The following is a 26209-nucleotide window of genomic DNA, read 5'->3' on the forward strand; positions in this document are numbered from 1 at the left end:
ACCACTGGTCGATCTGACACTCCGACTGAACCTCCAGCCCAAGTAAGTTTACTGGGTACTTCCCCTCTTCTCACCTCATTCCCATTGGTATACGGTAGTAAAAGTCTTGTGCGCCTTGTCTTTTTAGGACAAGGAGACACCTAAAAAAGACTCGATGACATCAGCTCCTAAGAAATGGAGATGCGCCATCTGTAACAAGAAACTACAGGACACATAAGAGAAACAGTTATGCTCTACCTGTATTGCAAAAATTGTCAAAGAACAACATTCCTCTTTCATGTCAGACTTAAAAGTCATAGTAAGAGACGAAGTGCAGAGTACTGTTACAGACTTAGTCGCTCCACAAGCTCCTCAGGGTGCGCCCCGTCTCAAGAGGCCACGTCAGGAGCTTGAGTCTAGTTCTGGGGAAGAAGAGTTGTCGGATTTTTCTGGCCCCGATCAGGGCAGCAAAAAAGAAGCAAGACAAAAATATATCTCATACCCTACCATAATTATATATAAATGTAAAGCAAAGTTGCATAATAAATATAGGGTACTTAGTGAACTAAGTAAGGGCAGGTAAGACTATCATTAACCCTCCAGAAGAGAAGAAAAAAATCTCTCTTCTGGGAATATACCAATACACTGTTAACTGTAGTAAGAAACACTAGTAAGATAGAAGACACTTACCAACCATCATCAGTGCAGGATGAGATGTTTGGGGGGTTGAGAAACCGCAGGAATAAGGTTTTTCCCGTGAATAATCACATTAAGGCAATGATCCTGGAAGAGTGGAAGGACGCAGAGAAGAAGCTAGTAATTCCCTGAAGCTTCAGAACTCGCCTACCATTCGAACCAGAAGATATAAAATTATGGGAGGAAACCCCAAAAATTGATATCCAGATTGCCAGGGTAGCGAAAAAAACATCCATCCCGTTTGAGGATTCATCATCTCTAAAGGATGCAATGGATAGGAAAGCAGACAGTCTCCTTAAAAAGACCTGGGAAACATCTGCAGCAATAATAAAAGCCAATATCGCATCCACTTCAGTAGCAAGATCCATGAGTATATGGCTGGAACAACAGGAAGACCACCTGAGGAGGAAGACATCCAGAGTGGAGATCCTCGACTATTCCGCTACTTAAGATGGCAACAGGGTTCGTCGCCGATGCCGCGGCAGAATCAATAAGATTTGCTGCTCGGAATGGGACCCTTTCTACTGCATCCAGAAGAGCAATATGGCTAAAAACCTGGCCAGGTGACAGTCATTCTAAAAGTAAATTATGTGCCATTCCCTTTTCAGGCCTCCAGGTGTTGGTCCAGTATTGGATGAAATACTGGAGAAAGCCTCAGATGAAAAAAAGGAATTTCCAAAGGAGAAACCTAAGAAGGTATCCTCCTTTCGGAAACCTCATTACCAGCAAAAGCCAGAATATTCCGGAAAAGGGAAGTCAGGTAGATGGAGCTACCAGAAGAGAGGTATCTCGAGGAATCCCCTTACCTCTACAAGTGCTAACACACGTAGAAGATGACACCAGGAAAGTGGGAGGAAGACTTGGATGAAGATTACCAACAGCCCATGGATTCTCCAGTCTATCACACAGGGCTACAAGATAGAATTCGGACAGATTCCGCAGAGAAGGTTTCACCTGACAACAACGCATTCCGCCCAGGTCTCTAAAAGGCTGCTAACAGACGTGAGGAAGCTGATAAAATCGGGAGCAGTAATACCGGTACCAGAAGCAGAACAGTTCCTGGGCTTTTACTCGGGTCTTTTTTCAACAAAGAAACCCGGGGGCGATTATCGCACCATAATAAATCTGAAATCTCTAAACAAATCAGTAGTTTACAAAAAAAATTCAAAATGGAATCAATCAGGTCGACAATTCCCTTAAATCGGACACAACATGGTGATGTGTACAATAGATCTCAAAGAGGCCTATTATGTCCCAATTCACCGTCACAGTCAAAAATTTCTACGGTTTGCTCTAAAAGAAGGAGACACCATTCTACATTACCAGTTTACTTGTCTTCCTTTTGGCCTATCTTCAGCTCCACGTATCTTTACCAAACTGATGGCAAAAGTTATGGCGTTCCTCAGGGAACAAGGAATATTAATTATTCAGTATCTAGATGACTTCCTGGTATTGGCAGACTCTCCACAGCAGCTAAAAACCAACCTAACATCAACCATCCTGACCCTAAAAATTTTTTAGGATGGATTATAAACTGGGAAAAATCACATCTTGTACCAGAAAGGAGATTTTTTTTTAGGGAATCCTTCTAGACTCAGAACAACAAATGTCTTTTCTGCCGGAAAAGAAACAGACAGAGCTCAGGGTCAAGATCAAGAAATTCATGAGGAACACGAAAGTTACCATTCGGGAATGTATGAAAATCCTGGGTCTCATGACAGCTTCCATACCGGGAGTCAGGTGGAGCCAATTCGATTCAAGAAAACTACAGCAACAAATTCTATCAACCTGGAATCGGAAAATGGTCGATCTGGACAAAAAGGTTTCCTTATCAAAGATAACCAAAAGATCATTGACTTGGTGGACCTCCAAGGCCAACCTACAGGAAAGAGTCATATGGAAATTAACCCCATTCATGACTCACTACTGATGCGAGCAGCAGAGGCTGGGGGGCTCACGTAAACGGTCAATACCTACAAGGTACCTGGCGGACGCAGGATTGTCCCAGATCATCAAATCTGAGAGCTTCAGGCCATCTGGGAGGCGTTGAAAAAGTGTCGAATACATATAAATCGTCAACATGTCAGAGTATTAACAGACAACATGACATCAGTGGCCTTCCTCAAACATCAGGGAGGTCCTCGTCACCACCTTCTACAATCCGTGGTGGGCAAAATCTTCCAGTGGGCAGAAAGTTCGGTCCTTTCAATACCTGCAGTGCATCTAAAAGGCTCTCAAAATACAGTAGCAGACTTCCTCAGTCGCGAAACTGTTCTACAGTCAGAATGGGAGTTGAACTGGGAGGTGTTTCGTCAGGTAACACATCGATGGGGCATTCCCCAATGGGATCTTTTCGTCACTCGGAAAAACGCAAAGGCAGAAAAATTCTTCTCCCTCAATCCAAAAGACAGACCAGAAGGGATAGATGCGTTATCTCAAACATGGAACATGAATCTAGCATATGCATTCCCTCCTATACCCTTGATACCGTGGGTGCTAAAGAAGATTCAGGAAGACCTAGCCCGAGGGTGATAATAATCCTACCTTTCTGGCCCAAGAGAAGTTGGTTCCCCTTACTGAAGAAAATGTCCCTGGAGGATCCAATAATCCTTCCGGAGAGGCAGGACTTGCTGTTTCAGGGCCCGATATTCCATCCCAATGTGAAATTTCTCCAGCTTTCGGCATGGACCCTGAAAGGCAGATACTGAGATCTAGAGGCCTATCAGACGCAGTAATCTCAACCATGCAAAATAGTAGGAAACCTGTAACATCGGCCATCTATACAAAAATCTGGAAGAGATTCTGTTTGCAGTACCAACCAGCATCTGAAAGTTCCGTTCCAGACTTCCCCAAAATATTAGAACTCTTGCAGACAGGGTTTGAAAAAGGTCTAAGGCCCAGCACATTAAAAGTACAAATTGCTGCCCATGATGCGGATTTTTCTGCAGCGTAAACGCTGCGCTCAAAAATCCGCAGCATGTCAATTAATTTTGCGGAAACGCTGCTTTTTTGGCGCCATTGACTTGCATTAGACCGCATGGAATCCGCATCACTGTATATGTTGATGCGCTTTTCATGCAGTCTAATGTGCGGATGGTACCCGGGTGTGGATGAGAGGACTCTCATCCAGACCCAGGTACCATTAAAAAAAAAAGAATAAAATAAAAAATATATATATATATATATATATATATATATATACTTACCTTCTGACGGCAGGGGCAGCGCTCCTGCTTGGTTCCCCGCACTTCGCGGTTGAATGAAGAAGGACCTTCGCTGACGTCAGAGCCATGTGACGGGTTACGTGACGCTGACGTCGGCAGGTCCTTCAGTCTTCACTGCTGGTAGCCGGGACCGAGCGAAGCAGGACACCGGGGGCCATCAGAGGGTAAAGTATATATTTATTTTTTATTTTTTGACATTCACACACTATATAAATCCATGCCGGCTGCATGGATTTATATAGTGTGAAGTTGACAAGCACTTTCCAAGTGATGCTAAAATCGCTTGGGAAGCGCTTGTCAACCCGCATGCGGAAATTAAAGTGAAGACCGCTTCATTTCCGCATGTCCCTGGCAGGAAACCGCATGTACAATCCGCATGCGTTTTTTCCTGCCAGGGAGATGCAGAAATGCTCAGGAAAAAATCCTGAGCATTTCTGCATCGTGTGCACATACCCTTAGGGGCCTTTTAACCTCTTGTGTTTCCTGTCCCTATCAAGGATATGAAGGACGACCTCCTGATGGTGCTGTCATGAGGGACTCCTGGAAACCCTATTACCGGTAGGTCTAATGCCTACTTTCCGGTGACTACCACTTTGAAGCTCATCAAGAAAATGTCAAGAGTGTGAAAAGCAGTCATCAAAGCAAAAGGTGGCTACTTTGAAGAACCTAGAATATAAGACATATTTTCAGTTGTTTCACACTTTTTTGTTAAGTATATAATTCCACATGTGTTAATTCATAGTTTTGATGCCTTCAGTGTGAATGTACAATTTTCATAGTCATGAAAATACAGAAAAATCTTTAAATGAGAAGGTGTGTCCAAACTTTTGGTCTGTACAGTAGATATATTATGTACACACACACAAACACAAATATGCATACCAAACACCTCCTTGATGAGAGAAACATACAGGGTATTATAAAATCACTAAATGCAATTACATTTTTTTTTATCCATTTAGTGAAACAAATTTCAGTGTCCGTGTGATATGCAGTGCAGGCGCACTCAGGCTGTAGACGTAACTGGTTGTGATGCACACAGGACACCTGCAGAAAGTGTCAGTGCATTGCTAGTTTCCAGGCCACACGCCTCCAGCGGTGTGCCAGCTTTTTAAGAAGTCAGAGGAGCTGGCCAGGACTGACATACACTCATGTCACTCAAATACCCACGATACTCAATGCATACCAGAGCACCCGATGCAAACTCAAGTAGCGAGCACTTGCGCTCAACACTAGTCGCCATATCGTCATCTTTTTTTCTTAATTTTGAAAAAAATCCCAACCCCATCACAACCCTAACCCCAACCCCAGCCCTAACCCTAGCCCAACCCTAACCCGAGAGTTTATTTTTTACGCCGTTCCTCGTGCGGTATAAGTGATTAGACGACTTTATTCTTCGGGTCGGTGCGACTACAGCGATACCAGAATCATATCGGGCTTTTATGATTGACAGCTGTCACACACTAAAAGACGCATTTTTTGTAAAATCTAGTTTTTGCATCGCCATATTTTGAGAGCTATAATTTTTCCAGATTTTGGCAGACAGTCATGTGACGGCTCGTTTTTTGCGGGATGAGTTGACGTTTTTATTGGTGCCATTTTCAGGCACGTGACATTTTTTGATCGCTTTCTATTCAGAATTTTAGGGGGGCAGAATAAACAAAAACCGACAATTCAGGAATTGTTTTTTTTTAATTTTTTTATTCTGTTCCGCGTGTGGTAAAATTGATGAGACAGCTTTATTCTTTGGGTCAGTACGTTTACAGCGGTACCACATTTATATAGTTTTTCTATGTTTTGTACTTTTACATAATAAAAGCAATTTTATAGAAAAAATTATTTTTATGCATCGCTTTATTCTGAGAGCTATAACTTTTTATTTTTCGGCTGATGGAGCTGCATTGTGGCTTGTTTTTTGCGGGACGAGATGACGTTTTCAGCGGTACCATTTTTATTTATATTCGTCTTTTTGATCGCGTGTTATTCCATTTTTTGTTTGGCAGTATGGTGATAAAGCATTGCTTTTTGCTTCGTTTTTTTTTTTTTTTTTACCGTGTTCACTGAAGGGGTTAACTAGTGGGACAGTTTTATAGGTCAGGTCGTTCCGGATGTGGCGATACCAAATATGTGTACTTTTATTGTTTTTCTGTTGTTTTTTTCATAATATTTATTGATGGGTACATTATATTTTTATTTTTGGTGGAATTTTTTTTTTTTTTTTCACTTTATGACAGTTTTTTTACTTTTTACTTTGTCCACTATGGAACTTTCACTTTTTTTTCTCTGATCGCCTGCATGGCACAGGAATGGAGCACCATCCCTGTGCCATGCAGGCTGTCAGCGCTGGACAGGGAGAAGATAGTTTGGAAATGCACTGTTCATGTCCAAAAAATCTTCCTGCTGTCTGGTGACCCGGATGTTGTCATGACGACATCGGGTCGTCATGGCAACATCCAGGAAGCCGCAGCAGACAGCGCTGGAGGTCGGAAGAGGAGGCGAGTACACCGATCACCTCCCCCTAGCCACCGCAATGCTGCGATCGACTTCGATCGCAGCATTGCGGGGGTTAACGTGCCGGGAGCGGTGCGGGACCGCTCCCTGCACATAGCCCCGGGTATCAGCTATGACAATCAGCTGACACCCGGCGGCGATCGCGCCCGAACAGCCTGTGTGCGGGCGAAATCGCCAGGGCGTATTAATACGTATCTGGTCCATAAGGCCCAGGGCACAGATACGTACTAATACGCCCTATGTCGTAAAGGGGTTAATAGCGGGCACACGCGATCGCCCGGCAGCAGGAGTCGCACTGCGGCTACGCTGTGTGCCGGTTATTAAGGAGCATGAAGTCACTGCTCCCCGCGCACAGTCTTAGCATGGGGAGCAGCGATTTCCGGCAGCGGATCTCTCCTTGTGAGCTGTGAATGGCAGTGACGCCATGCGCGGCTCACATGGCGAGATCAGTGTGGGCAGACAGGACGCAGCGCTGGAGGAGAGAGAATAGAGGTGAGTAGGAGTGTTTCTTTTTTATGTGCATTGTAATGGGGATTAGGGGGTGCCATGCATACCAGGATAGGGATTAGGGGGTGCCATGCATACTAGGATAGGGGTGAGGGGTGCCATGCATACCAGGATAGGGGTGAGGGGTGCCATGCATACCAGGACCAGGATAGGGATGAGGGGTGCCATGCATAGCAGGATGGGGGCCACGTATAATAGGAAGGGGGGGCATATCTACCAGGATGGGGGATATTATCAGAATTGGGGGACATTACCCCTATACCAGTGTCCGCAGCAGACCCGCTCCCCCTTAACAGTGCATCGTGACTACATTTTTTGCTTACATTTTTTTTTCTATTTTCCTCCTGTAAAACGTCTTATAGTTCGAAAAATAGGGTAACTAGGACGTGACAGGTTCCCTTTAAACTGCCTAGAAGGGCTTGAGCTTTGGCATCTGAATGTTTTTTTTTGCACCAACCATAACAAGTATATATACCATTTTGTTATTTCTCTACATGCTTGACAAATATGTCCTAATGCAAAAAAACTGTTGTGTGAATGAAATGGAGAATCTTATGTCGGTCACAAAATACGATGTGGTGGGCATTACGGGGAAACCTGGCTGAATGAAAGCCATGACTGAGTGACAAACGTAGAGGGTTGCACTATATTCAGAAAAGACAGAAAAGGTGGAGGGGTGTGTATTTTCGTTAAAGCCGACTTGATACCTGTGTTCCTTAACGACATTGGGGAGAGCTGCGACAATTTAGAGTCAATATTGGTAAATGTACATGGGGATGGCAATAATGGAAAGCTGCTAATTGGAGTTTGCTACAATCCTGCTAATATATGAAGAAACCTCTGTCTTTTTCTGTTTTGTCATGTTTGACTTCTTTTTCTAATTTTCTTCAACAAACACATGAAGAAACTTCCTAATATAGCTGAACAGATAGAGGATGAAATGCTGCAACTAATTAAACAGTTAGTGACCGAGCCAATTATGTCCTTAATGACCAGGCCAAATTTTACAATTCTGTCCACTGTCACTTTATGAGGTAATTACTCTGGAACGCTTCAACATATCCCAGTGATTCTGAGATTGTTTTTTCGTAACATTGTACTTCATGATGGTGGTAAAATTTCTTTGATAGGACTTGCGTTTGTGAAAAAACTGAAATTTGGCCAACATTTTGCAATTTTCAAACTTTGAATTCTTATGCCCTTAAATCAGAGTTATGTCACACAAAACAGTTAATCACTAACATTTCCCACATCTAATTTACATCAGCACAATTTTTGAAACTTTTTTTGTTAGGAAGTTATAAGGGTTAAAAGTTGACCAGCAATTTCTCATTTTTGCAACAAAAATTACAAAATTTTATTTTTTTTTAGGCACCACATCACATTTGAAGTGTCTGAGGGGTCTATATGACAGAAAATACCTAAAAGTGACACCATTCTAAAAACTGCACCCCTCAAGGTGCTCAAAACCACATTCAAGAACTTTATTAACCCTTCACATGCTTCACAGGAACTGAAGCAACGTGCAAGTAAAAAATGAACATTTAACTTTTTTTTCCACAATTTTTATTTCAGACACAATTTTTTTATATTCACAAAAGTAACAAGAGACAATGGACCACAAAATTTATTGTGCAATTTATCCTGAGCATGCAGATACCCCATATGTGGGGGAAAACCACTGTTTTGGCGCACGGCAGAGCTCAGAAGCGAAGGAGCGCAATTTGACTTTTTGAACGCAAAATTGGCTCGAATGGAGAGCGGATGCCATGTCCAATTTGGCGAGCCCCTGATGTCCCTTAACAGTGGAAAACCCCAACAAGTGACCCCATTTTGGAAACGACACCCGTCACGAATTTTATCCATGGGTATAGTGAGCATTTTGAAAAAGAAGTTCTGTTTGGACAAACGGCAGAGCTCGGAGCAGGAGAAGCAATATTTGAATTTTGGAACACAAATTTGGCTGAAAAAGACGTAAGGCACCATGTTGCACTTGCAGGGCCACTAAGGTGCCTAAACAGCAGAAACCCCCCCCCAACTGACGACATTTTGGGAACCACACCCCTCAAGTATTTTATCCAGGGATGTACTGAACATTTTCAACTCACAGGTATGACACAGAATTTGATATTAGGTCGTCATATTGAAAAAGTTCATTTTTTCACAAAAATCTTGCATTAGCCCCAAATTTCTCACTTTTTCCAGAGGTAACACCAAAAAGTGGACCCCACAATTTCTTATGAGCGCGGCAATACCTCACATGTAGTCAAAAAGTTATGTTTGGACAAATGGCAGGGCTCCGAACGGAAGAGGCACAATGTGAATTTTGGAACATAAATTTGGCTCTATTTGGAATAGATAGTCATAATTTGTAGAGGGTGTGTGGTCCAAGAGCAACAGAAATCTCCCATAAATGTCTTTTTTTGTAAATTATACCCTGTAGTGTATTTACCTAGGGAGGTAGTGTACTTAGTCACCATTTTTCATGCAGTTGATGCAACACAAGTGTGAAAATTTACAATTTGCATTCTTTTCACGGTCTCTTTTATGAATCCTTTTTGTACGTTCAGAGGAACACACCTCAAATTTTATTGCACTAAGTTTTCAATGTTCAGAAATACATCCAATATGGCACCAATGTGAGTACTGGACACACGGCTGTGCCTGTAATAATGGATGGCGCACCATTTGGTCTTTAGGGTAAAATTGATAGAATTCCAGGACCCATTCAAAGCCTACAGAAACATTGAGCAAACAAGAAAATCTTTTTAGAAGTTATTACTCCCAGCGGGAGGCATGCCCCTAAAAACAAATATGCGGATTATAAAACTTGGTTTTGCTAAAAAAAAACAGCTGTCCCTCCATTGCGTATATTTTATTATAGCAGGAAGAATAAACTGTACTGGAGTGAAGGGCAAAACATGGAGGAAAATGTAGCCAACTATGTGGCAAACATGAGTTTGTTCCGAAGATGAAAGAACACCAGCAGGGCTGGAATGACAGGTTTATCTTTCAGAGACTGGTCGTACAACGTCAGTTTAGCTCCATCAAGAGAGGAATGTTCCAATAGACGTGGTACACCATAGCAGGCTCACAGCCCGCCAAGGTAGGGACCGCTATATGCACAAAACAACCAATCCCCTACAGAATCATGAAAATATTGTCTGGTACAGGAGGTTTGGCAAGAACCATGCAGTAAAGCCCATAGTGTACAAGTACGGAACAGCCTCATTATTAGAGATCCTCAAATAAAATTATCGTGTCCGTATCACCAACATAAATATATAAGTAATATAAATGGAAACAAAAGTTTTGTATAGCAAGACAGTCGTAAAAACAGTAAAACTAAGATAAATGGTCAAAAAGGTTTGTGAGTAATCAAGTCCTGGAATTGTCAGATGACCTATTTTCAAAAACATTTGTGGGGTCCACATTCTGGGGTATACAGACATGGCATGTGGATGAGAATTTGTCTGAATAATAGTTTGGTATATGATTGATCAAGTCCTGGAATTAATTGTGAAATGTTGAAAATATTCTCATTACTTGTTCCATAAAAAATACTCTACTGGGGCCCACTAAACAGAAAATATAAATTATTTAAAAAAAACAAACAAACAAACCCTAATAATTGTAAGAGGTGTGGTAGGTCTCAAAACAGGGGAAGATACAAAGGCCTGGATGGGATGGGCACATGTGGCAATAGTACCCGGAATCACTCCTTCTACTGTGCTTACTACAAACCCGGCATCTTTTTTGGAGATAATTTTGAGTAGAAGTGGCAGGGACGGGGCAAAAAAAAAAATGGCGTTCTGCAAGTCTCTGCACATCCTCGGACTCTAAGGCTTCCCCCTGTGCCATAGAGTCAAATATGAGACACTCAACAATTTTCTCCTGGAACTGGACGAAAGGGAGCGCTCTTTGGGATTTTTTGTACAGGACAAAACAGTTGTATGTAGTAATCTGAATGAGGTAGATTGCTACCCTTTTGTACCAGGCCCTGATCTTCCACTTCACCAGATACAGTTGAAGCACCTGGACTAACAAGTCAACGTATCCATGAATTTATTGAAATCTGTGATGCAGACCGGTTTCTCCTTGTCCCTGGTGGCGCTCCTGTCTCTGACCGTTACAGTGGTGTCCACATGCAGCGTGGTCAGCATGTAGACGTCCTTCCTGTCATTCCACTTCACTGCAAGAAGTTGGTCACTTGCAAGGGAGAATGACGCCCCCTTCTCCAAACGTCTGGACACAAACTGTGCCGGAAACCCCACTCGATTTTTCCTGACTATCCCACAGGCCCCTGTATTTGCAGTGTAAAGGGATTAGTATAGGGAGGTGCTCATGTAGTTGTCGGTATACACGTGGTACCCTTGATAAAGAAGGGTGTCATTGGAATCCCAGGTAAAATCGTCTGGGAGCTAATTGCCTGGGGGCAGTTTGAGGGGCTAATTTGGTGGTCCCTACCTTCATACATTAAGAAAGTGGATGTGTACATCTTGTAGACCTTGAAGCTGTATTTTGCTCACTTGGAGGGGATGAATTGGCGGAAGGACAGACGGCCCTTGTAACTCATCAAGGACTTGTCAACTGCCACACTTTGCTCTAGGGTGTATGAATTTGGAAATTAATGTTGTAGGAGGGAAATTAGGAGTGTCAATTTGTTTAGCCGATCATAGTTTTTGTCAGTTGTTGGGGGTCATGGGAATTGACACTAAAATGGAGGATCTCATCAGGGATTCATAGCGGGCTCAGGACATGACAGCTGCAAATGCAGGGAAACTGTGGACAGATTTTGTTGCCCAGTAGGATTGGAGTGTTTTTTTTTTGTTGCTTTTTTTTTTTCTTAAACTAATCCCTTGTTCAGGGTAAGGCCATTTGTGAGGATCCAGGAACAGGAACGAAAGGATGTGGGCTTTTGGGAAATATACTGTCAGGCACCAAACCAAACCAATCAACTGTAGGACTTTAGGGGTAACGAAAATTTGGAAAAATTCTAAGTGGGTAAAATTGGTGACATTTCATTTTATTCCAGGGACTGTCGTGATACCACAGTGGTGGGAGGACTGCGATACTTGGTCCTGCCTCTGAAGCTTCAGCAGTGACAACAGACTAAGCTACTATCAGGCTGTGGGATCCCAAGGAGTCATCACTGTCTGAAAACTGCTCTACTTCAGGAGGTAGATTCTGTGTTACTGCCGGAGCAAGGCAGGGTGTACATCTGCTTGGGGCTGAATGTTCTGCGGGCCATTATTTTATACGCCTGCCTAACAAAAAAAAAATAAACCTAATCTAACACTACTAGACATTAACTTAACACTAGTATTTTTTTTTTTTTTTACTTTTGAAAAAACTGTAAAGCCTAACCCTAGTAACCCTAATTACAAAAGATGAAAAAAATAAAAATGTAATCAGACAGGGGGATGACAGAAGGGTGGGTGGGTAATCAATGAAATTTAGGGGTACAGACAAGGAGGTAGAAATTTGATTTCTTTTTTACTTTTTCTTCTCGGATGTACATCTCTCTTCTCTCCCAGAACAACTACAAAGGAGAGAAGAGAAAGGCACAGCCAAAATGCTGCCATATTTACAAATATTGGGGGCTTTTGATCACTGTGATAGACCCTATAACAGTAATCAAAAGCCAGCAGTTGCCGGGTGCAGGGAGGCCCGCCATTTTCTTTCTGCAGATGAATGAGGCGGGCTGGGGGATCATGGCTCCGGTACCTAAGGTATCGTGGGGGTCTCGGGGATCCCATTTCGCTCTTCTCTGATATGTTAGATCATATCAGATGAGAGAGAAATTAATTTTAAATCAGACTTTTTTTTAATGAGATCTCCGTTATTCGGTGAATAACAGCGATCATGTGACAGGGGACCATAAAAATCGGCCCTGATCATGTTCTCCAGAGTCTCATCTACCCCCGGGAGCTGAGAACCTAGAGATTTTCTGATGCTGGGGGTGTTACTCTTAGCGCCGCTGAGGAACAAGTACCCTTATCTGCCACCATGAAAAGGTGAATCGGCGGTCATTAAGGGGTTAAAAAGGCAGCAAATAATCTTTATTATGGGGGATTTTAACTATCCAGACATTCAATGGGACACAGAATCTTCTGGTTGTGCTAAAAGCTGAAACTTCTTATCTGCAATTTAAGACAATTACCCCTTTCAGTCGGTAGATGAACCAGAATCAGGGGAGGTAATCTGCTGGATCTGGTTCTGTCAAATATACCAGATACAATTTCAGATCTACAGGTCAGGATGAATTATGTCAGCAGTGACCATGATATGTAAATTTCAATGTAAATTTTCAATCAAACATTCAAAAGTGGAAATGCAAAAACCTGGAACTTTTGGAAAGCTGATTTCAACAAATTAAGGGGGAGCTTAATCGTGTAGACTGGGACCATGTCATGGCAACTGGGGGTAGCGATCATAAATGGGGCATGTTTAAGGAAATACTACTAGAATCCTGTAGAAAACGTATACCCTCTGGTAATAAAATGTCCAGGAATAAAAAGAAACCATTATGGATAAATAAAACAGTACAAAGTTTAATAAGAGGCATTCAAAATTTTGAAGACTGATAATACACATACAGTACAGTATTTCAGGAATATAAAGATCTAAATAAAAAATGTCAAAGAAATCAAGCTAGCAAAATTATCTGCAGAGCAACAAATCACCAGCGACATAAAGCAGTGGGGTACCGCAGGGATCTGTGCTAGGACCGATTCTTTTTAACCTCTTTACTCTCAATCCCATCCCCAAGGTCATTAATAAAGTGTCAGTCTTTGCTGACGACACCAAACTATGTAGGATATTAGAATCTGACTTTGACATTACAATATTACAAAACTATCTGGATAAGATGATTGAATGGGCAAACACTTGGCACATGAGGTTTAATGTACAGTAATGAATCTAGGACAATAATCCTATTGCTGCCTATACATTAATATGTGGTCAGTACAAAGGACTAGCACATGACTTATTTCTTCCAAACACCATACTAAGGACAAGGGGGCACTCATTATGGGTGGAAGAAAGTCGATTCCGGCAGCTAAATAGGAAAGGGTTCTTTACAGTTAGAGCAGTCAGACTGTGGAATATCCTACCATAAGAGGTAGTAAGAGCCGACACGAACAGCTTTTAAAAAAAGGGCTGGATTTCCTCAATACACTTAACATTGCTGGTTGTAGTTAAATTAGTGACAAAATGCACAATTGGTGGAGGAAAGTCGAACTTAAATGACCTAGGTCTTTTTTCAACTTATGTAACTATGTATCCTGAGACTTGTAGCTTCCGATAAAAAGGATGTTTTGTTTCCATGATTCTCTCCTTTTATTCTTTGGGATTCATTTTGTGCCTCATTTGTGATGTCATACCCAATACATTGTGAAATGTGAAACATGGATCAATGCAAAAAAAGGAGCATAGACCGCACCTCCAAAAAAATAATACATATGATCTAATGCCTCTCAGCAAAAATTTATATAACTGAACATGAGGTTCTTAGTTTAACATTCTGATCAGACTGTATGAAGCCCACTGCCACGTCACGGCAAACCTCGTAGTGGGTCCTAACATTTCCTGCCTGAACGGGAGCGGAGCCGTGCGCCAACCACCGCCACAGTGACAATGCACCAGCAGGGCAGGCGGCCTGGTGCCTCACAGCACCCATGCTGCAAGACTGAGTCCCCATGATTTTTGGAGGTGCGGTCCATGCTCCATCTTTTTTTTGCATTGTGAAACATGGATCAGATTGTCCGTTCCTGGGATCTTTTCCCTTGTGATATAAAGGGGTTGCTAAATATTTGCTAATAGATGGCATAGCCAAAACATTTTACAGAATACGGGGGGCAGGAAAGCATACTCAAAAACTTAAAAGAGAACCTGTAATGTTGAAAATGTCATATGTAGAGCAGTAGGTGCTAATCAGATCAATATACATTTTTGTTGGAAAAGTTTAAGTACAACTTGCATTTTACTCATTTTAAATCCCCGGTGTTTCAACTGTATGCATATGAGTCCAGTGGGTGGTGCTATTCAGGGATTAACAGTCTTTCTGATATGACTATGCATGCAAAAATAGCTGTCAATCTCTGAGTAGGACCATCCACTGGAGCAGTTTCCAACATGTGATGTTGATATACAGTATCTGTCAGTTCTTGGGAACTAAGTGTGTATGTAGTGTGCTTGGGAGCAATGCAGTACATGGTGTTCTACAGGTGCTATTAGAAGCTTGTGCTGGCTGTATGATATACCTGACGTTTAATCCCCAAAATGTCATTGTTAATTATAGACAACGGTATTTCAATGATTAGGTCCAGAAGTAGTCCCCAACTTTACTCATCAACCTGCTCCCTCCCGCAACGTGAACACATCCAAAGTTGATGGGTGTCTGTTATCGTAGCTTACGATATTGATTGCCTATTAATACCACAAAGAGCCAGTAAAGTCCATTGTCTTTAGTAGAGATGAGCGGTGTTCGACTAGAACTGTTCGCCAATCTCAAATTCGAGCTGTTTTGGGCGGTGTTCGAGTTGTTCGACGAACCCGAACGATTTGCAAAAAATTCGGCTGTTCGAGGTTATGTTCGATAACTGTTCGTGCACCAAAAGCGTGTCCTGCATGTCTGGCGCTATTTAGAGCACCAATCATGCAGGGATTGTCTGCCACTCACTGTAATGCCACAGCCATGGTGGTTGTGGCATTACAGTGATTGCCCAAATCGATGGGAACAGTGCCAACAGTGAAACATGAAAAGCCGGCAATTCAGCAGCAGCATACACCTGTACCCGACAATTTAGAACCGAAAGAATAGAGCTTCACACATAGATTAGATAGATATAAACATGTCAGCCACATATATACGAAGTACAGTGAAAGTGCTGCTTACTGTACTTGTCATTTAGCGAAAAGGATTTATCAAAAAAAATAATAGTGTTTTCATGCACCGTCTCTTTAAAAAAGCCGGCCGGCAATTCAGCAGCGGTACCCGACAATTTATAACAGACAGAATAGAGCTTCACACATAGATTAGATAGATAGAAACATGTCAGTCACATATATATGAAGTACAGTGATAGTGTTGGTTACTGTACTTGTCATTTAGTATTAAAATAAAGGATTTATTATTAAAAAAATTGGCGTGGGGTTCCCCTTAATTTTAGGCTCTAGCGGAGGTTAAGCAGACGGCTGGGGCAGATGTTTGAAGCCTGGGAAGGGGGTAATACCCACGGAGCTTCCCAGGCTACTAATATCAGCCCCCAGCTGAATACATAGCCTTTACTAGCTATTAAAATGGGGGACCCCCCAAAAAAAATGACGTGGGGTCCCCCCTAATTTAATAGCTAGCAAAGGCTAGGCAGACAGCTGGGGGCTGATATTAATAGCCCAGGAAGGGAGCCATGAATATTGGCCCCCTCCCAGGCTAGAAACACCAGCCGTCAGCCGCCCCAGAAATGGCGCATTCATAGGATGCGCCAATTCTGGCACTTAGCCTCGCTGTTCCACGCTGCCCTGGTGCGGTGGCAGGGGGTAATAGGGTTGGGGTTGATGTCAGCTTATAATGCCAGCTGACATCAAGCCCAGGTTAGTAATGGAGAGGCGTCTATAAGACACCCCCATTACTAACCCCATAGTCAAAGTTAAAAAAAACACAAACACCCAGAATAAAGTCCTTTAATTGAAATAAAGACACAATCCTTTATTGTTCTAAATTAAACCATACTTACCGTCACGCCCATTCCAGCTGAAGCCAACGATCTCCTGCAATAAAAGAAAAATAATAAAGCAACCTCATCCTTACCTTTCCATGGTTCCCACGACAGCTTCAGCTCTGCTACATCGAGATGACAGGCTGGACCGCAGCAGAACGCTGCCATCCAGCCTCTCATCCCGCAGACACTGAGAAGCGCAGGCTTGCTTGCACTGCTCAGCGTCTCTCTGTGACGACATCCAGATGAGCCGAGTTCATGTCCAATGAACTCGGCTCACCTCATGCACGTCACTGACAGCGTGGGAAAATTCTCACGCTGAAGCGGTGAGTGCAGGAGAATTCTCCCACGCTGTCAGTGACGTGCATAAGGTGAGCTCATGTCCAATGAACTCAGCTCACCTCCTGCACGTCACTGACAGCGTGGGAGAATTCTCCTGCACTCAGCGCTTCAGCGTGAGAATTCTCCCACGCTGAAGCGCTGAGTGCAGGAGAATTTTCCCACGCTGTCAGTGACGTGCATAAGGTGAGCTCATGTCCAATGAACTCAGCTCACCTCCTGCACGTCACTGACAGCGTGGGAGAATTCTCCTGCACTCAGCGCTTCAGTGTGAGAATTCTCCCACGCTGAAGCGCTGAGTGCAGGAGAATTTTCCCACGCTGTCAGTGACGTGCATGAGGTGAGCCGAGTTCATTGGACATTAACTCGGCTCATCTGGATGCCCTCACAGAGAGACACTGTGGAGCGCAAGCAAGCCTGCGCTTCTCAGTGTCTGCGGGATGACAGGCTGGATGGCAGCGTTCTGCTGCGGTCCAGCCTGTCATCTCGATGTAGCAGAGCTGAAGCTGTCGTGGGAACCATGGAAAGGTAAGGATGATGTTGCTTTATTATTTTTCTTTTATTTCAGGAGATCGTTGGCTTCAGCTGGAATGGGCGTGATGGTAAGTATGGTTTAATTTAGAACAATAAAGAATTGTGTGTTTATTTCAATTAAAGGACTTTTTTCTGGGTGTTGTGTTTTTTTTAAATACTTTACTAGAAATTCATGGTGGTCATGTCTAATATTGGCGTGACCCCATGAATTTCGGGCTTAAGGCCAGCTGATAATGCCAAGCTGGCCCTAACCCCTTTATTACCCAGTGAGCCACCGCATCAGGGCCCTGGATGAGTTGGGTACAGCGCCAGAAGATGGCGCTTCTATGAACGCGCCATTTTCCGGGGTGGCTGCGGACTGCAATTTGCAGCGGGGGTGGCCCAGAAAGCTTGGGCCTACCTGCGCTGCGGATTCCAGCCCCCAGCTGCCTAGTTGTACCTGGCTGGACACAAAAACAGGGCGAAGCCCCACGTCAATTTTCTTTAAATTATTTCATGAAATAATTAAGAAAAAAAGGGCTTCCCTATATTGTTGTGTCCGGCCAGGTACAAATAGGCAGCTGGTGGTTGGGGGCAGCCCGTTCCAGCCAGGTACAAATAGGCAGCTGGTGGATGGGGGCAGCCCGTTCCTGCCTGCTGTACCTGGCTGGACACAAATATAGTGCGAAGCCCCACTTCAATTTTTTTAAATTATTTCAGGAAATTCATGAAATAATTTTAAAAAAATTGACGTGGGGCTTCGCACTATATTTGTGTCCAGCCAGGTACAGCAGGCAGGAACGGGCTGCCCCCAACCACCAGCTGCCTATTTGTACCTGGCCGGACACAACAATATAGGGAAGCCCTTTTTTTCTTAATTATTTCATGAAATAATTTAAAGAAAATTGACGTGGGGCTTCGCCGTGTTTTTGTGTCCAGCCAGGTACAGCAGGCAGGAACGGGCTGCCCCCAACCACCAGCTGCCTATTTGTACCTGGCCGGACACAACAATATAGGGAAGGCCTTTTTTTCTTAATTATTTCATGAATTTCATGAAATAATTAAAAAAAAAGTACGTGGGGCTTCGCCCTATTTTTGTGTCCAGCCAGGTACAACTAGGCAGCTGGGGGCTGGAATCTGCAGCGCAGGGAGGCCCAAGCTTTCTGGGCCTCCCCCCGCTACAAATTGCAGTCCGCAGCCACCCCGGAAAATGGCGCGTTCATAGAAGCGCCATCTTCTGGCGCTGTACCCAACTCATCCAGGGCCCTGGTGCGGTGGCTCACTGGGTAATAAAGGGGTTAGGGCCAGCTTGGTATTATCAGCTGGCCCCAAGCCCAAAATTCATGGGGTCACGCCAGTATTAGACATGACCGCCATGAATTTCTAGTAAAGTATTTAAAAAAAACACAACACCCAGAATAAAGTCCTTTAATTGAAATAAAGACACAATTCTTTATTGTTCTAAATTAAACCATACTTACCATCACACCCATTCCAGCTGAAGCCAACGATCTCCTGCAATAAAAGAAAAATAATAAACCAACCTCATCCTTACCTTTCCATGGTTCCCACGACAGCTTCAGCTCTGCTACATCGAGATGACTGGCTGGACCGCAGCAGAACGCTGCCATCCAGTCTGTCATCCCGCAGACACTGAGAAGCGCAGGCATGCTTGCGCTCCTCACTGTCTCGCTGTGACGGCATCCAGATGAGCCGAGGTCATGTCCAATGAACTCGGCTCACCTCATGCACGTCACTGACAGCGTGGGAAAATTCTCACGCTGAAGTGCTGAGTGCAGGAGAATTCTCCCACGCTGTCAGTGATGTGCATGAGGTGAGCTCATGTCCAATGAACTCAGCTCACCTCCTGCACGTCACTGACAGCGTGGGAAAATTCTCCTGCAATCAGCGCTTCAGCGTGAGAATTTTCCCACGCTGTCAGTGACGTGCATGAGGTGAGCCGAGTTCATTGGACATGAACTCGGCTCATCTGGATGTCGTCACAGAGACGCTGAGCAGCGCAAGCAAGCCTGCGCTTCTCAGTGTCTGCGGGATGACAGGCTGGATGGCAGCGTTCTGCTGCGGTCCAGCCTGTCATCTCGATGTAGCAGAGCTGAAGCTGTCGTGGGAACCATGGAAAGGTAAGGATGAGGTTGCTTTATTATTTTTCTTTTATTGCAGGAGATCGTTGGCTTCAGCTGGAATGGGCGTGATGGTAAGTATGGTTTAATTTAGAACAATAAAGGATTGTGTCTTTATTTCAATTAAAGGACTTTATTCTGGGTATTTGTGTTTTTTTTTTTAACTTTGACTATGGGGTTAGTAATGGGGGTGTCTTATAGACGCCTCTCCATTACTAACCTGGGCTTGATGTCAGCTGGCATTATAAGCTGACATCAACCCCAACCCTATTACCCCCTGCCACCGCACCAGGGCAGCGTGGAAGAGCGAGGCTAAGTGCCAGAATTGGCGCATCCTATGAATGCGCCATTTCTGGGGCGGCTGACGGCTGGTGTTTCTAGCCTGGGAGGGGGCCAATATTCATGGCTCCCTTCCTGGGCTATTAATATCAGCCCCCAGCTGTCTGCCTAGCCTTTGCTAGCTATTAAATTAGGGGGGACCCCACGTCATTTTTTTGGGGGGGGTCCCCCATTTTAATAGCTAGTAAAGGCTATGTATTCAGCTGGGGGCTGATATTAGTAGCCTGGGAAGCTCCGTGGGTATTACCCCCTTCCCAGGCTTCAAACATCTGCCCCAGCCGTCTGCTTAACCTCCGCTAGAGCCTAAAATTAAGGGGAACTGCACGCCAATTTTTTTAATAATAAATCCTTTATTTTAATACTAAATGACAAGTACAGTAACCAACACTATCACTGTACTTCATATATATGTGACTGACATGTTTCTATCTATCTAATCTATGTGTGATGCTCTATCTTTCTGTTCTAAATTGTCGGGTACCGCTGCTGAATTGCCGGCCGGCTTTTTTAAAGAGACAGTGCATGAAAACACTATTTTTTTAAATAAATCCTTTACACTAAATGACAAGTACAGTAAGCAACACTATCACTGTACTTATTATATATGTGACTGACATGTTTCTATCTATCTAATCTATGTGTGAAGCTCTATTCTTTCTGTTCTAAATTGTCGGGTACAGATGCTGAATTGCCGGCCGGCTTTTTTAAAGAGACGGTGCATGAAAACACTAATATTTTTTTTAATAAATCCTTTACACTAAATGACAAGTGCAGTAACCAACACTGTCACTGTGCTTCTTATATGTGTGACTGACATGTTTCTATCTATCTAATCTATGTGTGATGCTCTATTCCTTCTTGTTTAAATTGTCGGGTACCGGTGTATGCCGCTGCTGAATTTGCCGGCCGGCTTTTTTAAAGAGAGTGTCTTCTGAGCAGTTTGTCAGCTTTTGGACACCTTTGCAGGTGTTTTCTATGTGTTTCTATGTGTTTTTGTTTGCCTGCCATTGGTTTTAACGGTGTTCGACGGTGTTCTAAGGTGTTCGACGAACAGTTCGACGAACAGTTCCTCGAACATCCCGGTGTTCGACGAACCGAACCCGAACACTACGGGGGTGGCTCAACACTAGTCTTTAGCCTTCACAGTGTGCAGCACATCGGGTACGCTACTACCCCCAACGTCTCAATTTTTCACCAGTACTCGGTACCTGGAGATTAACAAGCAGTGTAGTGTCCTACTACTGGCTGCTGTGTTTCTGCTTATCCCCTTACTGCCCCATCTACTGGTTGCCCACCAGGGATATCATTCTAGGTTAGATTCCCACAATAAGTTTTTGGCGCTGCTTATTTTTGCCGCGCAAAAAACGCAGCATCTTATAGTCATCAAAGTGGGTGGGAGTTATAGAAGTCTCATGCCCACTGTGCTTTTTTTATGCCGTGTAAACTGACCTGCGGTTCGTGTTTGACCACTGCATCATGCAAATTTCTCTTGCAAGTACACAAAGTATTATGTGTAGATTTTCCCCATAGATTTAAATTAGATACGGAAAATCCACAGATAAAAATGCATGTGCATTTCCACAACGGAAACACACTAAAAAAAAATGCATATGATCCACATATTACTGTATCAATACAGTTTTGGCAAAGCCAAATACCAGAAAGTATCAAAAGCAAAGCAGCTTTATTTAAATGATGACACACCAAAAAAAGACTTAAAGCACCACGCCAGCGTTTTTTTTTTATTTCAGTGCTGGAGTGGTGCAACTAATGTTAGCCTCATTGACCCTAGTTTTCTACTCACCAGCTGCAATCTCTTCCGGTCGCTGCACCGGTCCCGATCTCCCATCTTATGACTGCAGCTTCAGAGTGACCCAAAGTCAGAGGGAATGGTCATAAGCTGTCAGTGTAAGTCTATAGGAGCCTTGTTCTGGCCTCGTAGACTTACATTAAGTTGTGACTTCTGGCTTGCTCAGCAAACACTGGAGCGATCTGGCAGGTCACAACCTGCAGAAGACCGATCTAAGTGGTTCTGTTAATGATGAAGATGGCGGATAGTAAGTATAATACAAGGGGGAGGGAACTTAGGTTAGTTGCACCACTCCAGCGCTGCAATGAAAAAAAGCATGCTGGAGTGGTGCTTTAAAAACGCAACGAAAAAAACCCAAGTAACCCAATAGATGCAGAAAATGTGCAACAAAAAGTTACAAAATACTCAACGCGAGTCTCAAAAAGCAGCACTACAGTCATCAGCCTCTAGATTAGCACTATATTTTTGGCTTCGGCTAACAGCAGGGACTCCATCATGCAGTTGTAGGTGAGAAATAAATGACATAGAGATCACATGCCTGCAGACCCAATAAGTCTCCTAGTAGACAGTAGTAAACCTCACACGATGCTCCTGCTGAGAAGTTTTTTTGTCTTGATGTAGTACATATCAGACAAATGATTGACAGAATAGAGATCATTGTCCACCTTCATATAAACAGCCAGTACTGCCGATCAGAACTACTGCTAGGAATCACATATACTGTATTAACAGGAAAGCAGCTGGCTTTGCCACTGCAAATTGTAATATAATAGAAATACTAAAATAATAATCCTAACTGACTAGACCAGTTTGTTATATTAATCCTTTAATACTTCAATGTTCTTATACCACTAAGAAGCTTTTAATTAGTATGAAATCTTCTTTTCCCCCTAATTTCTGTTTAAAACCTTTGTGCATCTTGTAGTTAGAAGGATCCTATAGTCCAAAAAATATGGTACTTTTAACTAGTTACTTCAACTTTTTAACAATAAAAAAAAAATCAGCATCCATTATTATGGCATTTTGACCTATTAACAGTAGACTTCCACCTAATGCATTGCTTCACAGTTTCACTATTGGGTTAACCAGAGGAAAGAGCATGAAAATTTCTTCCTTACAAAACAGTCCAAAGAGATGGGTGTCAAAGAAATTTCCAACTGTGAGAAAGGAGAATTAGGCAGAGCAGGTCAGCAACAATTGGCTTATCCAACTTCATCCAAAATATGGAATTGGTACATTTATCTTCAATAGTTTAGATAGGATAGAACCTTCCTAACTATTCTCCCATCCATATTAGAATAAGATACAAATTACACACAAACTCTACCTGGATTTGTAGTTATAGAGGTTTATCTTCTGTGTGCATTTTCTGATGTGCAACAAGCCCAGATTTAGTAATAAAACTTTCTCCACATTCACTGCAGATCAATTGCTTATTTTCTGTGTGAGTCTTTTTGTGCCTGAAAAGGTCTGAACTTGTGATGAAGCCTTTACCACAATAAGGACAATTAAATGGCCTTTCCCCAGTGTGAATCCTCTCATGGTTGACCAAGTTGGACCTTGAAGCAAAACATTTTCCACATTCCTGACATGAAAAAGGTTTCTCTCCTGTATGGATCCTCTGGTGTTTAATGAGGTTCGATTTCATTCCGAAACTCTTCTCGCAAAGTGTGCAGGTAAATGGCTTCTCTCCCGTGTGAATCCTTTGATGTTTCACAAGGTTGGACTTGATCCCGAAGCATTTTCCACAATCGAGGCATGTGAATGGCTTTTCGGTGTTGTGAATTTTCACATGCTTGACAAGGTTTGCCTTCATGGCAAAACATTTCCCGCAGTCCGAACAAGAAAACGGTTTATCCCCCGTGTGGATGCTCTGATGAGTTTCAAGGATGGATTGATTGGAGAAAGACAATCCGCACTCGGAGCACTGGAAAGATTTTTTACCGGTGTGAATACGTTGGTGAGCAAGGAAAACAGTTTTACTGGCAAAACTCTTTCTGCATGTCAAGCAGTAGGAGGAGGTCTCTTCTGCTCCGGGTGGCACGACAACTTGGGGATTTAAATTAAATGAAGTCTCACAGTCAGAGCACAAATACATGTTTTCTCCACTGTTATCCTTCTGGTGGGACGACCTGCCCCTGAATTTAAAACATTTCCCACAAAGCGAACATAAATACATATCTTCATCTGTGGCAACCGGACTGGAGGAACCAGAAGGTGCTTCTGAGAATTTGTGCTCCTTTTCCTCACAATCTAGAAGATAAAATAGGACAATTACCAATGTTACCGCTCAGCTCTGGTGAATTATATCACATTTTCTCATATTGTGCAAAATACCTTCATAGAATAGAGCTTTCTTTCCACAGTCTGGAAAATTCTCAGTGCCATAAAAAGATGCTCCTGTTATATGTGTCCAAGATTTGTGTGCTTCATGTATCTGGCTAACTATACTACCTATAACCGCTATTTCACTTATTTCCTATACTCAGTCATTTTTCCTGACAACAAATTGGAGATTGGTAAAGCAGTGAGGGCTGTGGCAATGTTCAAATCCTAAAATTAGCATTAAAAGGGTTCTCCAGTCTAATCAGCAAAGTCTGCAGTCACATAGAGAGACTGAAAAATCATGGTAATGTGCACACAGTCACAATTCTCTTATATACCCAGTGTTAATTGGCGATCACGTCACCTAGACGCCTGCAATTGTCTTCTATTGAGGGAAGTCGGGTGAGACTAGTCAGCACTTGACTATAAATATGCAAATTGCAAACATATACGCTCACATGACCACCCACTCGTAATCGTGGGCTGCCGATTATAGTGATAGGTCAAATAATTACCTCCGGGTCTGCCAGATACAGTGGCCTGTTAGACAATGCCAGGAAAATGGCCTAAAATGTGCTTTGTCAGTTTAACACTGACAGGTGCTTGTGCATTTCAATGTATTAAACCAATGATCAGAGTAAAGTTACATAGAGGGCCTAAGTAAAAAAAAATAAAATAATAATAATATAATATATATATCAGAATAAAAGAGAAAAAACAAACAAACAATAAATACAAATATTTCTTTAAAATAGAAAAAGAAAGAAAGAAGTACACATATTTGGTATCGCCACATCCAGAACTGCCGGATCTATAAAACTCACATTATTTAACCCTTTCAGTGAACACTGTAAAAAAAAAGTGGTGAAAACTATGCTTTTTTTTATTACACAGCTGACAGTAGAATAAAATGCAATGAAAAAGTAGAAAAAAATAAAATAGTATCCTTAAAAACTTAATTTTGTCCTGCAAAAAAACAAGCCTACATACAGATCAGTCGACAGAAATAAAAAAAAAAGCTACAGTTCTCAGGATATAGTGACGGCAAAACAAATATTTTTCCTATAAAATAGTTTGTTTTTATTGTGTATAAGCTGTAAAAAAAAAAAAAAAAAAAAAGATATAAATGTGCTATCGCTGTAATCGTATACCGATTCGAAAAAAAAAAGCAGCCTTCTCAATTTTAACACACAAATGAAAAAAACAAGAAACCCACAATTCCTGAATTGCTGTTTTATGTTTATTCTGCCTTCCAAAAATTAGAATAAACAGGGATCAAAAAATATTAATGTGCCCGAAATGGTACCAATAAGAACGTTAAATCATCCCGTAATAAACAAGTCCTCACATGACTTTTAGCAGAAATATATATATAAAATTATAGCTCTCAAAATATGACAATGGAATAACTTTTTTTTGTAAAAACAGCATTTTTTACTGTGTGACAGTAACAAGACATAAAAATACAATATAAATCTGATAATGCTGTAATTGAACCGACCCGAAGAATAAAGTTGTCCATTTACTTATAAAGCACGAGGAATGGCATAAAAGATAAATAAAACCAATTCTTCACCTGCTGTTGATTTGTTTATTCTGCCTTCCAAAGATCGCAGTATGGCTTGGCTCACATTTATCCTGCGCTCTATGCCGAGAGCTTATATCGGAGTTTCCGTGTAAATTTCAGAAATATGTCATTCAGACTGAACCTCTGGCAGAAGATTCCCTATTATGAGGCAGATGGAGGCACTGTAGACACCATCTGACCTATGATCTGGCAGTGTTTAGTCTTTTTAAGCATGTATAAAAGCGCAGCTGATAATAGTTTTGTGCAATTCTGAAAAGAAGGACATCGCTGAACAGAGGCCAGGCGGAGTCTATAGTAACTCTGCTGCCTCATTATAGTGAATGGATCCCTCGGGGGTTTCATCTGAACATCGGCGATTTAGATGGAAACCCCGATGTAAGTGCTCAGCATAGAGCACCGTATTAATGTGATCCAAAATGTTGTGTAAAATGTTCCCAATAATAGCTTCAACTCAATCCACAAAAAAATAAAACACAAAATCACAACTCAGGTCCGTCAGCTGTCAATGGAAATGT

At 42.5% G+C, this 26209-nt stretch overlaps 1 protein-coding gene across 1 annotated transcript in view; it reads right to left on the bottom strand.

Moving 5' to 3' along the window:
- Nucleotides 1-22539: 22539 nt before the first annotated feature.
- The window catches only part of LOC141273114 (uncharacterized), a 70114-nt gene continuing 66444 nt past the window's right edge, over nucleotides 22540-26209 (bottom strand). Inside the window, exon 7 of the mRNA XM_073684518.1 lies at nucleotides 22540-24034. Coding sequence (XP_073540619.1) covers nucleotides 23121-24034 — 914 coding nt within the window. The 3' untranslated portion in view covers nucleotides 22540-23120. The remainder of the gene's footprint in view (nucleotides 24035-26209) is intronic.

This window comes from Phyllobates terribilis, unplaced genomic scaffold, assembly GCF_046119375.1.
Source record: "Phyllobates terribilis strain yellow unplaced genomic scaffold, ASM4611937v1 Scaffold_5__5_contigs__length_657084704, whole genome shotgun sequence".
In the NCBI taxonomy this organism is placed as follows: domain Eukaryota; kingdom Metazoa; phylum Chordata; class Amphibia; order Anura; family Dendrobatidae; genus Phyllobates; species Phyllobates terribilis.